This window comes from Trifolium pratense, linkage group LG3 (genome assembly GCF_020283565.1).
Source record: "Trifolium pratense cultivar HEN17-A07 linkage group LG3, ARS_RC_1.1, whole genome shotgun sequence".
Classification (NCBI taxonomy): domain Eukaryota; kingdom Viridiplantae; phylum Streptophyta; class Magnoliopsida; order Fabales; family Fabaceae; genus Trifolium; species Trifolium pratense.
The window spans coordinates 2,042,154-2,060,157 of record NC_060061.1 but is presented as its reverse complement, the minus strand read 5'-3'; the positions used below and the strand labels follow the sequence as shown (position 1 = coordinate 2,060,157).

The 18,004-nt window shown below is 32.0% G+C and overlaps 2 protein-coding genes across 2 annotated transcripts; one reads left to right on the top strand and one right to left on the bottom strand.

The window, feature by feature from the left end:
* The first annotated feature begins 3,296 nt into the window (after positions 1 to 3,296).
* On the top strand, positions 3,297 to 7,929 carry LOC123918296. The gene is made up of 5 exons (XM_045970306.1): positions 3,297 to 4,322; positions 6,063 to 6,121; positions 6,266 to 6,394; positions 6,803 to 6,938; positions 7,243 to 7,929. The coding sequence occupies exons 1-5, from the start codon at positions 3,621 to 3,623 to the stop codon at positions 7,573 to 7,575; spliced, it is 1,359 nt and encodes a 452-aa protein (XP_045826262.1). The 5' UTR covers positions 3,297 to 3,620; the 3' UTR covers positions 7,576 to 7,929.
* Positions 7,930 to 10,460: 2,531 nt separating this feature from the next.
* On the bottom strand, positions 10,461 to 15,140 carry LOC123918297 (THO complex subunit 4D). Its single transcript, XM_045970307.1, has 7 exons — positions 14,798 to 15,140; positions 13,884 to 14,186; positions 12,931 to 13,074; positions 12,772 to 12,840; positions 12,152 to 12,339; positions 11,809 to 11,859; positions 10,461 to 10,854 (listed from the first exon to the last, which is right to left on the bottom strand). Exons 2-7 carry the CDS (start codon positions 14,130 to 14,132, stop codon positions 10,677 to 10,679), a joined length of 879 nt encoding a protein of 292 aa, XP_045826263.1. The 5' UTR covers positions 14,133 to 14,186; positions 14,798 to 15,140; the 3' UTR covers positions 10,461 to 10,676.
* Between the last annotated feature and the right edge of the window lie 2,864 nt (positions 15,141 to 18,004).

The window sequence follows — 18,004 nt, the reverse complement described above, 5'->3', positions numbered from 1 at the left end:
TATTTATCTTTCTCTCTATTTAACTTCAAATTTATTGTTAATCTTTTTCTCAAAAACTGGTCTGATAAGGCAAAAAGATACTATGTAGATGTTTGATTCCACGTTAAGAAACCTCAAACGTGTGTTTTCTTGAACATGTGTAAAAAGCAATTCTTGTTTTCCTATGGAAAATTGAAAGGGATTGTGTTGGAACATACAGGATATTATCAATGTGCGAAAAAAATTAGTCTCGTGTCAATCAATATGCGACTCATTCCAATTATCTCTTTAGTTGTTACAAAATATTTTTAAAACGATTTTTTAACAACACCTGCTCTACACTACACTACATTAGCACCACAGCCAAAAACATTCAACTAAAACACAAATAGAAAACTAACACAGCAGTTATTACACCAGTGGGATTAATACAATTGTTTAAAGGGAAACGTCGGAATAGGAATATATATATATATATATATATATATATATATATATATATATATATATATATATATATATGGAGAATGTTAACTTGTGCCCTTAAGGCACATGTTAAGGAAGCAAAAATTGAAATTATTAAATGCTAATTTGTGCATTTTGACTTTTGAAGCATTAAATTTCGGAAACTTCAATATAGTCAAATATGTAGGCTTATGCAATATGCCGCTTTATGCTATTAACACGGATGTTGTGAGTTTGTTAGCAGATTCATCCTTTTTGTTTTTAGCGATTTTGAATTTGTATTACATCGATGTACTCTTATCAATTTGAATGAATGAATACATTTTATTTAGTAAAAAAAAAAAGCTAACAACAATACAAAATATTTTTGAATGATTGCTCTTTATTGATTTAATGTATAAATACAAAATAGAGAGCTTTTAAGATCGTAATGTCTAAATACAAAATAGTGTGATCGAGCAGGTAGATGTTTCTTGGTAGGCCGATAGTAGTACATTATGTCTTCCGGTTTAATTAAGGTTTTAGATTTGACAACTAGTTTGGACATGCAACAATGTTAAAAGTTTTAAGAGAGTTTTTCACTCATTTGAGTTTCACAAGTCTCGAAAAATTAATCTCTATAATTGCGCGCAGATAATATCCAATTTAACAACAACAAAAATCTTAATGTCTAAATTTAAATTCGATGGCATATTTAGCTCATCTTGACGTTGGTTGTACCAAGATGCTTCTTGTTATCTTTTAACTCTAAAACTATTCCAGAATTATCTTTAATAAAGAGCAAAATATTTAAATTAGGTTATTTTCTTCTCTTTTCTCTCCTTCATTCTCCTAATTCTCTATCTTTCTTTTAATTTTAAGAGAAAGAGGGAAATTAAAAGAGATGGAGATTAGGGAGTAAGAAGAGAAAAATTCTCTCAAAAAGAATCCATTCAATTAGTTTTGGGTTCGAATCTCCGAAAACACACTTTAATTATAAAAAAGAAAATATAGTATAATGAATAGATGAAAATAATTCATAGATAGATCCATCTATTCATTATTTTTGTTTTTTTTTTTTTGTTACAAGATTCATCTATTCGTTATTTCCAACTATCTTATCAACTATTAGATGATTTTTTAAAGGGTGTGTTAGTGTTAGGGCACATGTTAAGGTGCATTAAGTAAGCTAAGATCCCATTTATTTTAATTTAAAAGAAGTAATATTCAACTTTAATAATTAATTAAAGCTATTATCCCATTATAATTAATTATACTTACAAGAATTGGTAAGACAAAAAAAATTAGTAACTTTTTTATATTTTTTTAAGCTGGAAACAAAAATTAAATTATAAATTATACTATAAAATTTCCAATTTTATTCTCATTGCTTAAAAAAAATGGCATCATGTTTTTTAAAAGAAAAAGTCCAATTTTATTGTTTTATGAAAAAAAAAATCCAATTTTAATGATTCTCGTTACTTAAAAAAAAAAGTGTTGCATCATATTTCTGAGCAAAAAAGAAAAAGCATGATATGTTAGAAACAAAAACATATATGATGTTTGCCGTAACTAATTTAAGGCAAATGCTAAATAGTGCCCTCGGGCACTCTTTAAGCTCTTAAATAGTAAGTTTTTTATAGAATTTTTATCGGAATGCGTAAAGTCAACGCATTGGAAATTGTAATGTTTAACTTTTTGAATAAAAAGTTTCTATAAATGGAATGCTTAAAGAGTACCCCGAGGGCACTCGTTAGCAAGACCCCTAATTTAATGATGTGTGCTTGTTCAAAAAAAATTTAATGATGTGTGCCATAATTTTCTTTTTTTGATAATAGATGTGTGCCATAATTAATTTAATGAGCAGTGTGATTATGTTTTATGGAAAATGCTAAACAGTGCTCGGGGGCACTGGTTAAGGATGCAAAAATAGTAATTTGGCATTGGAGTTTGTGCAGTCAACTCCTCGAAAGTTTAAAAAGTGTTCTTTTCTTTTCAAAACTTTCTGTTTTTGGTTTCCTTAACCAGTGTCACCGGTTAGCATGACCCATGTTTTAATTATCCATTAAAGTGAAATGAAATCATAACTAATTTAATGCACCTTAAGTCATTCGAATCCAAATCATGAATGTTGAAATCCAAATTATGCAAGAGACATTGTTTTTGCTAATTCGAATGAAGATCGATATCTTGTATTTTTATTCAAAATTTTTTTTTTTTGAATCACATAAAAAAATATTTTTAGACAAAAAAAAAAAAAAAGAAGAACCATCAAGTAGGAAAATTCTAATATGGACATGAGATGACCCACAATAGATCATGGGATGATATTGTAGTCTTGTGTCTAGAGATGAATGATCTTTTATAATTTTTATAATTAAAAAATAATAATTTAATCGATATTGATTTGATTTAAATTAAACCATCATAAATTGTGGCTTGTAAAAATTTTATTTTTCAAAAAAAAAAAAAAAACTATGGGATGCGTTTGATCTGCTAAAAAATAAGGGATTGGACTGGACAACTTCTATTTTACCGTGTTTGATTTTAAAATTGTTCCTGGTACTGGACAAACTGGCAACCAAGGGACATGACAAAAATTGAAATTCTTGTCCTCTACATAATCATGGGACAATTTTTTGTCCTCAGCACAAGTTGTCTAAAATACCGAAATAACATTTTGTCCACCAAACATCGTACAACACAAAATTTGTTCAATACCTTAAACATTTGTCATGTGTTGTTCTATTTTATACTGTCCTATACTATTCTGTTCAGTATTTATATTTTGCCGATGAAACGGTTTATTGAAAGAAAAAAAAAATTTATATTGACCACCTATTCATACGGTGTTACGCGCTCGTCATAAAGAAGAATCCTCATTGAAGACAAAGTAAAGTATCCGAAGGACGAGTACTACTTTCCTAAACTTAAAAAGACCAAAAATCACAATCTGTACTGTAAACACACCACAAAACTGTCACATTATCCAGCTATAGCTCCAAATCGAATCTTCCACCACCTTCAATTCCCATGTGATGTTCTCACACAACCAACAAATCCCTTAAGCATATACTTAAACCCTCAATTAAGCTTCCTCTCTCTCTCAAACTTTCCATTACCATTTACCACCACATTACAATCTTAACAAGAACCAATCTTTACTTCATTCCAACAAACCCATTACCTCAAAAAACATGTCACTTTCATGTGGGGTCGAATGTGTTTTCGTCCTCGGCTGTGCACGTTGGCTATGGAAACGTTGCACATACATCGGTTCCTACGACAGTGCCACGTGGCCATCCGCCACCGCCGTCGAATTCGAATCAGTGCCACGTGTCTGCCGACTCATCCTCGCTATCTACGAACCCGATCTTCACAACCCACAAAACTATATACCTGCTAATGGGTATCGCTTGAAACCTGATTGGGTTATAAAGCGCGTGACTTATGAAGAAACTCAAGGTCACGCGCCGCCGTATATAATCTACGTTGATCATGATCATCGCGAGATTGTTATGGCGGTGCGTGGTTTGAATTTAGCTAAAGAAAGTGATTATAAGACTTTGTTGGATAATAAGTTAGGACAACAAATGTTTGATGGTGGTTATGTTCATAATGGGTTGTTGAAATCTGCTGTTTGGTTGTTGAATAAGGAATCTGAGACATTGAAGAGTTTGTGGATTGAGAATGGTTCTGATTATGGGATGGTTTTTGCTGGACATTCTTTAGGGAGTGGTGTTGTTTCTTTGTTGAGTATTCTTGTTGTGAATCATAGGGAACGTTTGGGTGGGATTGCTAAAGAGAAGATTAGGTGTTATGCTATTGCTCCTGCTAGATGTATGTCGCTTAATTTGGCTGTTAAATATGCTAATGTTATTCATTCCATTATTTTGCAGGTTAGTTATAGCTTCTTCAAAATCTCTCTTTGAATTGACTTATTTGAGTTTATCGTACTATTTGAATTGACTTATTTGAGTTTATGGTATTTTTTTAATTGACTTACTTGAGTTTATTGTACCATTTGTATTGAGTATTGACTTATTTGAGTTTATCGTACTGTTTGAATTGACTTATTTGAGTTTATTGTACCATTTGAATTGACTTAGTTGAGTTTATCGTACTGTTTGAATTGACTTAGTTGAGTTTATCGTATTTTTTGAATTGACTTATTTGAGTTTATCGTATTTTTTGAATTGACTTAGTTGAGTTTATTGTACCATTTGTATTGACTTATTTGAGTTTATCGTATTGTTTGAATTGACTTAGTTGAGTTTATTGTACCATTTGAATTGACTTAGTTGAGTTTATTGTATTGTTTGAATTGACTTATTTGGGTTTATCGTATTGTTTGAATTGACTTATTTGGGTTTATCTAGTGGCATAAGTTTTGTGAGACTGTTTGGGAGAACTTGTGAAAAGAGCTTATGACAATTTTCATAAGTTTGTTTTAGCTTTTTTCATAAGTTCTCCAATATAGCTTATGAAAACAACTCGTAGCATATAAAAACAATTTATCTTTGTTATATCTTTTACTATAAAAGTAGTTTATGTAAGCTTATACATAAACACTTGTCATGATAAACGTTTGTGCTATAAGCTGCAAATAAGTTGTCTATCCAAACATTCCCTATTGACACAAACACTTCTGAGACTGATTAGGAGAGTTTATGAAAACAGTTTATGGCATATCCATAAGATGTTTTCAACTTATTTACATATGTTTTCCAACATAGCTTATGAAAACAGTTTATAGCTTATGTGGAAACAGTTTGACTTCATTTTATCTTATGTTATAGAACTAGATTATAAATAAATACTTGTTGATTAAGTTATATGTCCAAACACAACCCTTGTTATTACTGTTACAGTGCTAGACATTTAGCTAGCTAGTACCAGTATTGTTGGTTGTATGTTTTGTTGTGTAGTCTGATTCAAAGTTTGATTTAGATTTTTTGTTTTTGTGTTTTGGAGTGCGGTGTGGTGATGCTAATCTCAAGTCTCAACAGTGTTATTTGGGATTAGGATTCGTTGCAGTAGCTGTGTGACACGTTAATCGATCTCGATTGCCCGATCTCAAATTAATGGTAAAGATTGTTTGAAGATGATTTGATGAAGATATAATGTGAGCCTTCTGATCCCAAGTTAATGTTTGAGATCGATTTCCGTGTGATGTTGTTACTCCAATGAATCTGAATCCCTTACTATAGTGCCTCTCTTGTTCATTACAGTTGGAGACTCTGCAGCCCCTCTTGCCTTCATAGCAAAGTCACAATTGTTGAATTAATTTAACGGATGGAAAATCAGCGTTCTAATTTGTTAGATTGATTCAGCGCCTTAGCTTTTGCTATAGAAGATGGATGGGCTGTTGAGAATCCGGCCAAGGTAGCCCCATGATCATGCACCACACTGCAACATCTTTGCAGCGTGCTACACCATGCAGAAGTGTGCAGCCGCTTGTGTGTGTATGTGTATAAATTTATGTGACATTATTTTTATCCCATCTCTTCTTTTGACTATCTGTTTTGGCTTGATGGATTTTCTGTTTTGGCTCACCAAACTGCTTCTAGTCACTAATCATATGTGGAGTCATAATAAATGTCGACTTATTAATGTTATTCGTTTATTTATTGGTGTAGGATGATTTCTTGCCTAGAACGGCCACTCCATTGGAAGATATATTCAAATCAATATTTTGGTTAGTTGCACTACACTTTCTATGATATGGATATGAGAGTTTCAACTTTCAAGTGTGATTTATTCTTGATTTTCTTATATTTGCTATTGAGCATAGCAAAATGCGATAATTGTCTCTTAAACCAGGTGTTGATGATTTAAACAGCTTGCCCTGCTTATTATTCTTGGTTTGCTTGAGGGATACCTTCATACCCGAGGATCGAAAGCTGAGAGATCCAAGGAGACTTTATGCACCTGGACGAATGTACCATATTGTTGAAAGGAAATTTTGCAGGTATTGACTTGCAAACAGTTTTTATTTGTTCATACTAAACTCCTATATAACGACAAATACTTTAGGAATATACTTGCGGTATTCCCCGACAATTATGCATGAGATAACTTATAATGCTGAATGACTTATTCAATATAGTTGGATGAAAAGAGCATGATTGAGGAAAATATAGCTTTCTTCATAGGACTATGGAATAAAGCTATCATTCCTTATTCCAAGTGTATTGAAAGGAACTCCATATTTCCACTAATTGTAACATCTTCTATGACTCGCATAACAATATCTGATATTATTGATATAACCTTAGGAATAGTTCATTTAGTGTGACTGTAATATCATAGATGTGCACTGCTTCAAGTGACATGTTATCCCAATAATAAATTCTTCGTTGCTTGGTGAACACGACAGATGTGGGAGATTTCCTCCTGAAGTGAGGACGGCTATTCCTGTTGATGGAAGATTTGAGCATATTGTCTTGTCCTGCAACACAACAGCAGATCATGCAATTATTTGGATAGAAAGGGAAGCAGAGAAAGCCTTACAAGTAAGAAAAATTATCTTGTAAAAATATTTACCGTTTGCTGTTTTTTCATGAAATTATTCTTTGAAGTTGGTAACTTCCTTGTTGCCGAGAATAAAGTAATGAAGCAAAATCTATATAGCACTAACACTTCAAATTGAAGGTGTGCCAGTGTCCGACACCAACATGATACCAATTTAAATGGTTGTTTAATCACTTCCATTTTTCTAAACTATTACCGATGTCTGTGTCAATGTCAGTGTTGTGTTTGGTGTCTTAACTCTTTTTCTATATTTAATGAACTTTTATTCTCGTGACCCGTAAATAGTTAATGAAGGATCAAGACAGCTCCAAAACCGTGACAGTCCCTCCAACAATACAAAAGTTTGAGAGATTGAAAACCATAGAAAAAGAACATAAAGATGCTTTGGAAAGAGCTGTTAGCTTAAATGTACCTCATGCAGTAGACAGTGCAGAGGAGGAACAGCTGGAAAACAACGGTGAGGGATCCAGTAGTAGTGGCGACAAAGAAACCGCCTCAAGTACTGAAATGAAACCAAGTGGTGGAAGATTAACCTGGGAAGAGGTTGTCGAAAAGTTGTTGAAGAAGAATGAAACTGGAGAAAAACACATCGAAGAGGATACAAATACACCACATTGACATCTTTTACATGTTTTGGTAACATTCATCGATATATTTGGTCCTTTTGTCTTATATGCATTCTTGAATTTGTAAATTTTGATGTAAAAAATATAGTTACATCTTCAAGGGAAAAAAACTACAAAAATTAAGAGAGATGCTATTCTGATTGGGTTGGTTCTGATATTGTTGTTAAACTTGTGATTTTCTGTGTTATGAAATTATTCTGTTATGAAATTGTCAATTTTTCGGTTGTGGATATTCATAATCAATGCAAGGTACTCCCTCCGTCCCATATTATAAGAAGAAAAAAAAAATCATTTTTTCATGTCTTCAATTATAAGCAAAAAAAATCAACTTTTATCATTTTCAAGATATATTTTTACTTAATTTACTCTCTCTCTCTTCTTTTCCCCATAATTAATAATCAATAAAAACTCTTTTTACATCTTCCCATAAAATTTATTTCAACAAAAACACAAAAGTCATCCTTAAAATTATCATATTTTACTTCTCTTAATAAGTGTGAAAATATATTGTTTTCTTATAGGGACGAAGGGAGTATACTGTAATTCGTATATTACTAAAATATATAGTGATCTTGATGATATTCCAGAATAAATATTTGCTTATAATTTAGGACATAAGGAGTATTATGTAGTGGAGGCATGAGATATTGGTGAGACTTTTAGTATAATTTTTCCTTTAGCTATCTATTGAAAAATGAAGAAAATTCCAACTCTTCTATGTATTTTAATTACTTTTTGTACCAAAAATATTATTAGCAATTAATCGTTTTTAAGGTAAATACTCCTCCGTGACAATATATAAGTAAAAATCACATTTTTAGGTTCATTCCATATTTAATGCATCTAGTTTATATTATAGACCAGATTCATTAATTATTCAATAAATCTAGAATGATAAATTTTTGCTTATATATTGTCACGGATGGTATACTTTTTAACACCAAAAAGAAACCTATCTGATAGATTTTCAATTTTCAATCATGTATGGTGCTTCAAGTGGCATTACTGTTTTCTCCATGATCAGTCTAAATAACTGAAGAAAACTTCGTTACCAAAAATAAATAAAGAAAAGTTCTGTACATTCTGGTTGGATTGCGAACAAGTTCATACTGTATTCAACAAGAACACATTAATTTATAAGAAAGAAAATAAACAAAAACAATTCAACACGTAAAGTTAGTTAAATTGTCCGAATTTCATCCTTAACAGCTGCTAATATTAGATAATTTATATAAAAGTTAAAGGATTAATAAACACTTCATAAGTTTTCAATTACAATGCTAATCTAAGTTTTTACCCCACCACCTAATCAAAAAAGAAACTACATGTTCAGCTGAGTTTTCACAACGGATAATTCGTTAATAATCTATATATATAATTCCTAAATAGTTCTCCTAACCCTAATCCACTTAGACCAATCAAATTGTTTCATTTAGCCACATCATCTATATTATTATTATTATTATTATTATTATTATTAGTTATTATTATTATTATTGTCATCTCTATACTTTTCATATTCTACATTTATATACTTATGGCTTTTTAATATACACCCATGCAAGCTTTTACTTAGCCTTTACTTTTTTTGGTGAATATAATAATTTTTGCTTACTATATTATAATAAGGAGAATACAAAAATACACACTAATTAACTTTGTAACTCTCGGTAATATATTTTTCATCTCTTAAGTCACAATTCAATTTTCATCCCTTGGACTCTTCTACCAATATTTTAATATATAGCTTACAACTATTTTAATTTGTATCCTATTCATATTTTCCTAACTAACCATTATGAATGTTAGAAACAAATATTTTCATCCTCTGGTGCTCAATCATGTGCTTAATAAGATTACCATTTGTTTTTCCGGTTGAATGTGATAATAGATTTTTTCATATCTTATAATGTGCAATTTCTCTTTCCATTATCTTGCCTCTTCATCTTTTGTGCATCAGGTATAAATACTTATGTTATTTTCTAAAACCATGATTTTTTGTAGTTATTTTATTTTTTGCAAAAATTAACTTTTTGCATAACAAATAAAATTAAGAGAATTTGACATTTTTTGTTTGTTGCAGATCATACATTCAACTTTTGTGTTGCACATCATTTATAGGTTTAGTTAATTGTTACTGTATATGTGTATTTATATTCTATTATGATACAAATTAAATAATATATAGTTTATTTTTAATTGAATTATGTAATAGTTGTTTTACTTTCCTTTCCTTTACTTTTTTATTTATTCATTTTGGCCTATACCAACGGTTTTGTGATCTTTAGCTACGGGCATTTGCCGTCACTAAATGTCAAATTTCTTGTAGTGTGATATACTTATTTTTATAATTTTTGATTTTAGGCTTTGGGTCATCATCTCTTACTCAAACGAACTGAACTGTAAGGTTGATGCTCTTCACATATATGTCCCTTTGGAATATTTTTAAAAGGTATGTACCCTTTAATTTTATTTGTTTTATTTGAGTTTTTCTAATTCTGTCACTATTTATATGCCAATTGTGTGACTTAGATTTTGTCACATATCTTTTCATCCAATCTTTTAGATAGTCATTCTGTTACTCATGTAAAGTAAACCATAATCCTTAAACCAATAATATTTCTTCATTTAACCACTCACTTACAATGTCACACCACTTCTCCTTAGAAAATAAATCTTTTGAATTTCGGATTCTCTATTTTATTATTATTATTATTTTGATAATATGTAATGTTTCAGTTTTATGCAATTGTAAAATAAAAATAATTGCATCACACCCGTGCATCGCACGGGTAAGGGTCTAGTTGGAACAATTTTCAAAGAAATATGCGTCCTAGCAGTCCTAGCAGTGAACTAGCCGACCAGCAACAATAAAAATAACGGAAAAAAAAAACTATCTATATAATCTGGCAACTTCTCAATTAATCATTCAGCAACTTAACAAGATTTCAAAGCAGTGAAAATAGGATAGCATATTTAACAGCACAGCGAAGTGAAATATTCAAGCTAAAGCCAAAGTAAAACAGCTTCTGTACAAGGAAGCCATAGCAAATTTTGACTAAAAAGTACTAATCAAACTTGCTGATTCCGAGATCATGAGATGTTCATAGCCTCTGCATGATAGGTCTCTAGTTCCTTGTCAAGTTGCTCAGCTGACTTCTCAACTCCATCCTTTCTTCCACGACCACGACCTCCACCCCTGCCAGGGCGGCCTCGGCCTCTGCCACGCACGTTACCACTACCACCCCTTGAGCCACCACGGCGTCCCCAGCTGAAAAACAATAGGTCATCAGTGGACAATCTAAGGAGATGACAACACTAGTCTAGCGAGAATCACGTGATAAAAGGAAAAAGCAAAGCCTACAGGGAAGAATCTTCCCCTGGCCGACAACTACGTGCCAAACAAAAATGAAATGGAACTAGAACATTGAAAAGCAATCTACAAAACTAAAACACTCTTTGCCCATTTGAAAAATGCAGGAGTGGACTGATAATTTATCTAATTTCAAAAAAATAACTTCTAATTCCTTTCCTCCTTTCTTTTCAAAACCAATCAAAGTGAAATTTACTGCAAAACATGACCTAATCATGCTTTGAGATATGCAAGAGTACAATTCATTAATTTCACCTGTTTGAACTTCTTCGAAAAATTTAAAATAATGCATGTACAAACATTTCACAATATATGCCAAACCAAAAGTGAAATTTTATGACACGTTCCTACCGGTCATTTTTTTTTCTACAAACCATCCTAAACAAATATATGTTCTTTGTGCTGATGTATTGAAAAAGACTATTTAACAACAGCTTAAACTCTTGGTTAAATGTTATCTATCATTGAAGATCCTTTTTCATTCCAAATTTTCAATAGAAACCATTAATCTTTGAGAAAATGTAAACATTGATGAGACAACCACTAAACAGAGCTTGCCAAATGCATATCTCTTTGACAATTCACCAATAGGGAGAGGGAGTATTCTAATTAAACCTTTGTCTGAAAAGCAAGACCAAAATAGAAAGCACTTCATCTGAAAGTAAATCAAGACATCCTTGACCATTATCTAAAATATGTTTAACCTAAATGTTCATATAAATATGATATAGAACAATTAAAATCAACATATCAATATATACATACGATTCAGTAAATAGGGAACAAGTATAATATACAAATTTCATAAAAAAATAAACAAAATATACGCCACTACTGAGCTCAAAAACTTACCCAGCACCACGATTTAGCACAGCAGCACCTCCACCTCTTCCGCCTCTAGGCCTGCAGGACTCCAAATAAAAAACCAAGTGATTACAGGCTTCAACAGAAGTTTGAAACATTGGAAGAAAACATATTTGTCAGTTGCTTTCTAATTTGATCAAGTAGTTTGATATGGACATCAATTTTCACCATTCCCAAATAAATATTTCCCATGCGTTTTGACTTATTGGACCAAATCCATAACTTGTGCATATATTTAAAGACCACGGGGAGTACCAACTAAACAGCAGATGTATAGGCATAGAGACAGAATCATCAAACAGAAGCTACATTGCTTAAATTGAGAACTTACGTCATTACAACTGTCCTCTTTCTCTGTCCATTCATCGCAGAGACATTAACCCGTGCAGTTACAGGCAATTCAGAATTTGTTCCAACAATCTCAATCTTCATGGGCTTTCCATCCAAAAGCACATTGTTATACCGTTTGAGAGCAGCAAATGCATCACTTCTTCTATTATAGACAACTTCAGCCGAACCCTGATACATGAGGAAACATTCAAATTTAAGAAACCCTGACAACTATATAGTTAAAAAGCTGAGAATCATAAAATAAATAGTATACACTACTAATTTCAAGAACATAAGGCGTGTAGTTAAAGTCAATAGAAAAGGTAACAAAAAAACAAAATAAAACATCCCAAAACTCTCCACTGGTTGGTTACCTATAGCTTTTTTTAACAAATCAATTGACAGCATTCTTATATGTAAGTAATCTGTGGGTCTAGAATCGGATACAGACAGACATTTACAATGTAAAAATCTATAACTCGCTCCCACCCCTCTATGCCATAAAAAACCCACCCAATTGGAAATTAAAACCTAACATAAAAATACAGTATATAAATTTTAACCATGAAAAACAAGCAAAACAAAATGACAAGAGTTCAAAACACAAAATACAATACTTACGGTTGGGTTTCCATTCTTATCATAATGAACAGCATAGCGCTTCAACTCCCCAAGCTCGGAGAAAAGTTCCTGAGTAGCAAATAAAGTTTCAACTTTCAAGAGAACTTCCAGAGATGTTGGCTAGAAACAGTGACTAACAACGAATCATATAATATATACCCGTATGTCTTCATTGGTAACTCCTCGGTCTAAGTTTGAAACATACAACTTTGTGTCAAGTTCTACTCCTTGTATTCCTGCAGCTCTAAGGCTATCCTCAAACAAATCGCTCTGCCATGGAAAAGCCTTGGTTCTGCGAATAGACTGGCCAAAGCAAACAGAACATTGTCCAGAATGGCAGAAGAACACGTCAGATTATGACCAAAAAAAGTTATTTACTTCTTCAAGATTTATCAGAACAGGAAAATCCCCAGAAAAAACAATAACACAATATTAATGAAGTAGATCCGCCATGGTGTTATATAAAATGAAAACCCAGTCAAACATCAGTGTTCTATGTTAAAGATGGTAAATTGGAGTAAGAATTCAACCCACTGCATTTAAACCGGTGCAATGTTACAAGTCAGAGCTCCAGTGCCGGTATTAAGTGAAAAGCTCCATTTCAAAACACCATGAGACAGGGAAGTTACTGAATTCTCGCACCGCAGAACCATACTTAGCAAGCGGATCCAATAAAACATCGGTCCACACAAACCAGCCAAAGATTTAAAGTCACCTCATCTTAATGAAACGATTAATGATTTTGTGATTATAACCCCACTTATAGTTAAATGATATGATTTTTGTGCTACTTGTAAGAGCTCCATTTTGAAATTCAACTAATGAAGCTCCTTCAGAAAATATGCTAGGAATCACCAAAGAATCCTGCACACATCAGAGATCTGTAGCAAATCCCCCCAAAATAAAAGCAAACAACTCAAAGATGCATATTAATTGTGATACTACTGAACTATGCAAAATGGTTGAGCATGAGCTTCTCCACTGAACAAATATTAAAAGGAGTTCCTCTTGCTTTTGAGTTTGTATGATACGGAATCATCTCATAATTGAGTATTTTATAGTATATCAGAATCTCAAGAACATATATAAGCATCCACGTTTTTTGAGCTTGCCTTGGCAATAGCATAAGATGATGGGCGAGTGTTGACCATAAGTGGGCCTCTACGAACAGCACCAGTTGTTCTTCCACCATTACCAGTCACTCTTCTCCCATTAACAGCACCAGTCCTTCTTCCACCACCTACAGTCCCACTTCCACGGCCAGAAAGGGCTTTGCCACGTCCTCTACCTCCTCCTCTGCCTCGGATACTCTTGTTGTTCTTAATTCTATCATCAAGTGAAATATCCAATGAAGAAGCCATAGCACTTGCAATTTAACAAGCTCAAAGCCTTCAAGAAATTTCAATGAAGTAGCCCTACAAAAAATAACAGAATTTAATCAGCTATTAGTACATGCCTGCTCCCACAATGTTAACAGTTGATGACGTACAATTTAACTCACGAAAGAATGACATGTTTATGACCTATTCATTCAAGACATAGATCCACTTGAGTTATCATAAACCAAATCGGTATTTTCAACTATAACGCCCCAAATTAAAACTTCAAAATAACACAACAAACCCAGATCCAAACAAAAACCCAACTTATAAATCCTCATATGTGTAATTCACCTTAAAAAGTCACAAGTTATTATCTCTTTTGTAAGAAATCCAATATTGAATCGCACAAAAACTCATATACATAATCCAAATTCATATTTTTCAACAATTAACATCCAGATAATTATTTACAACGTTAGAAGCATTAGATCCGAGAATTTCCAAAACCACCCCCAAATCAGATCCATAATTCAACACTATTCACATAGAAACTATAAAATAAAAACTGAAAACCCTAATCTACTCGTATCGCATATTGATTCACGATCTACTATCATAATCATAATCACACCCATAATCAAATCGACATCGCAATTTTATCGATAAAAGGAAAATCGGTAAAAAATAATAAAAAAATACAATACCTGTAGATGATAGAAAATCTGCGCTAGAAGAACAAGGAGATAATAAGATGGAGAAAATTGGAGAGAAGATGAGTGTGCGTTGTGGATTTATAGGGGGGGAAAGCGTGATGAAGAAGACGAATGAGGGAAAATTAGGGTTTAGAATCGGAGAAAAGGGAGTTTTAGGGTTTCGCCTAAGAGAGCTTTTGAGGTTAGATTTGAATCACAAAGAGAAAATCAGCGTTGTATGTCATTATAAAGGCACGTAAGGGCTTTAGTGTCTTTTTGCATTATGGCAAACCGCGTAAGCGAGGAATTATTCTACACCACTGTTGTGTATGAGTGAGAGATTCTCGTTCCTATCGATAAACCTCACTTTTTTTTTTTAATAATATAACCTCACATTTATATATATATATATATATATATATATATATATATATATATATATATATAGGGAGGGATCAAATTACACCGGTGTAACATTTGAGTAATGTTACACCGCTCAATAATGCTTCAACGAATACAAATTTTACAAAATCCACCGTTGGATTGAAAGTTTATATCATATAGATCATCCATGTTCAATTTTACAAAAATCTAAAATCGTTTGATATGTCCCAACTTTGAGGTGAAGTTTGTCAAACGGCAAGCGAATAGTGTTGCTCATACCATAGCTAGGGCGGCCTATTCTAAGTCTAGTCGTTATATTTATGATTCGATACCTCCATGTATTTATGGTACTTTGAATAATGAAATGCATTGAGTTTCCTTTTGTCAAAAAAAAAAAAAATCGTTTGATATGTTATTGAGACCGATCAAGATTAACGTTTTATGTATTTTTATTGAATACCGTTAAGCTTGATCAATCTCAATAACATATCAAATGATTTTAGATTTTTATATAATTGAACATGAATGATCTATATGATATAAACTTTCAATCCAACGGTGAATTTTGTAAAATTCGTATTCGTTGAAGCGTTATTGAGCGGTGTAACATTACTCAAATGTTACACCGGTGTAATTTGATCCCTCCCATATATATATATATATATACTCCATCTGTCCCAAAATATAACAACTAGTTTGACTACTGCACGTATACCAACGCACAATTTTGATCGTTAATATCTTTAATTGTCTATAAGTAAAAATTATAAAAACTTGATATTTTGAAAATATTCGTCAAAACAATATAAGTGAATAGTGTTATTTAATCAAAATAGCTCTTATAAAATGGGACGGAAGGAGTATATATATTTGTTTGGATTTATTTCATTTATGTCTTTATACTTTTTTTTTTACGTAGTCTACAAAAATTTTATTCTTAACATGTATAAGTGGAATGACCGAAGTTCGAACTTCGGTTATATATATATATATATATATATATATATATGAGGAGGGATCAAATTATACCGGTGTAACATTTGAGTAATGTTACACCGCTCAATAACGCTTCAACAAATACAAATTTTTCAAAATTCACCGTTGGATTGAAAGTTTATATCATATAGATCATTCATGTTCAATTCTATAAAAATCTAAAATCATTTGATATGTTATTGAGATTGATCAAGCTTAACGGTATTCAATAAAAACACATAAAGTGTTAATCTTGATCGGTCTCAATAACATATCAAACGATTTTAGATTTTTGTAAAATTGAACATGGATGATCTAAATGATATAAACTTTCAATCCAACGGTGAATTTTGTAAAATTTGTAATCCTTGAAGCGTTATTGAGCGGTGTAACATTACTCAAATGTTACACCGGTATAATTTGATTCCTCCCCATTATATATATATATGGGGAACTTTAAAATGAGAGGGTGATAGGGTTAAATCATAACCATTGGATCAATCTTTACAATGCTAATTAATTTTTATAATTGTAGGTAATCTTTTCTTTTCAGCACCTTCATCTTCTACCTTGTGCCGCTAGCATATTCTTTCGCTGTCTCGCCTCTTAATTTTTTTTCTTTTTCTTTGTGTTGTGGATTTATCTCTTTTTCTCTTGCGTATATCTCTCCGTCTCTCAAACTATAGAAATGAGGTGAGCTGCTAAATTGGGGATTTTTGTATGTAATCCACTATATCCAGTATTACATGTTAAGTGTTAATGGAATCCATAACACGCTCGCGTCAAAGGAGAATTAATAAATTGGGGATTTTGCCCTTTCAATTTCAAACATACCCAAATTAATAAGAAAACAAAAAGCTGGCTAATTAAAAATAAGATTGTGTATTTTTTCACGTGTGTTAAAAACAAAAATTGTATTTTTCACAAAAGCATAATTAATCAATTAGAATTTTTAGTGGGACTCTAAACGAAGAAGGTTTCAGAAAATCAGCGCATCAGTGTTAGAACAAGAAGATTAATCGCTCGGAATGAAAATAAGAAAGAAAAATGAAGCCATGCAACCTTACTCATCGCCATGCAAGTATCTAGGATTCCGGCGAGGCGTTCAACGGCAAGGAAGATTTAAGAAAGAACGAGAACAACTGGCAAGCACAATGAATTGAGAAAAGAAGCGGTGGGGATGCTGAACATTTGAGAAGGAGATAGAAGACTAATCGGCCTGAATAAAACAAATAAATAAGGCATGTGCACACTTTTAACAAAAATTAAATCACAGCTGTTGATTTTGATCCTATGGCTAATACTTAATCCTCTCATCTCTCACAAACACACAATTACTTGTATGTCTCTTGAGTATGGCTTTCAGGGTTTTCTCTCTTGCATCGCACTTACCTCTCCAATTTAACTTCTCCACTTCCGGTCCAAGGCCATTGTTGCATTAGCTCTACATTTTTAATTATAAAAAAAAAGGAGAATGTTAACATGTGCACCAAAGGTACATGTTAACAAGATAAATGTGGTAAATATTAATTGTTAAGTTTGTGAATTCAACTCTTTAAACATTAAATATTTTGTATCATTAAATGCTATATTTCTACTTTTAAGTAGCTTAACATCCATAAAAAAAATCCTGACTTTTCAACCTTCTTTATACATGCAACATGACTTTTGGATTTTACTATCACAAAGAACTTGAGATAATAGAATTTCTTTATACCCTCAACTCCTCACTATGAAATTCATTGAACAAAAAACTGTATTCAATAAGGAAGATTAGGTTGTTTTAGAAAGGAAATAAAAAAAAAATCGTTGATTAAAAAAAGAATCTTTAATTCGTATGATCGATAGAATAATTTTGGG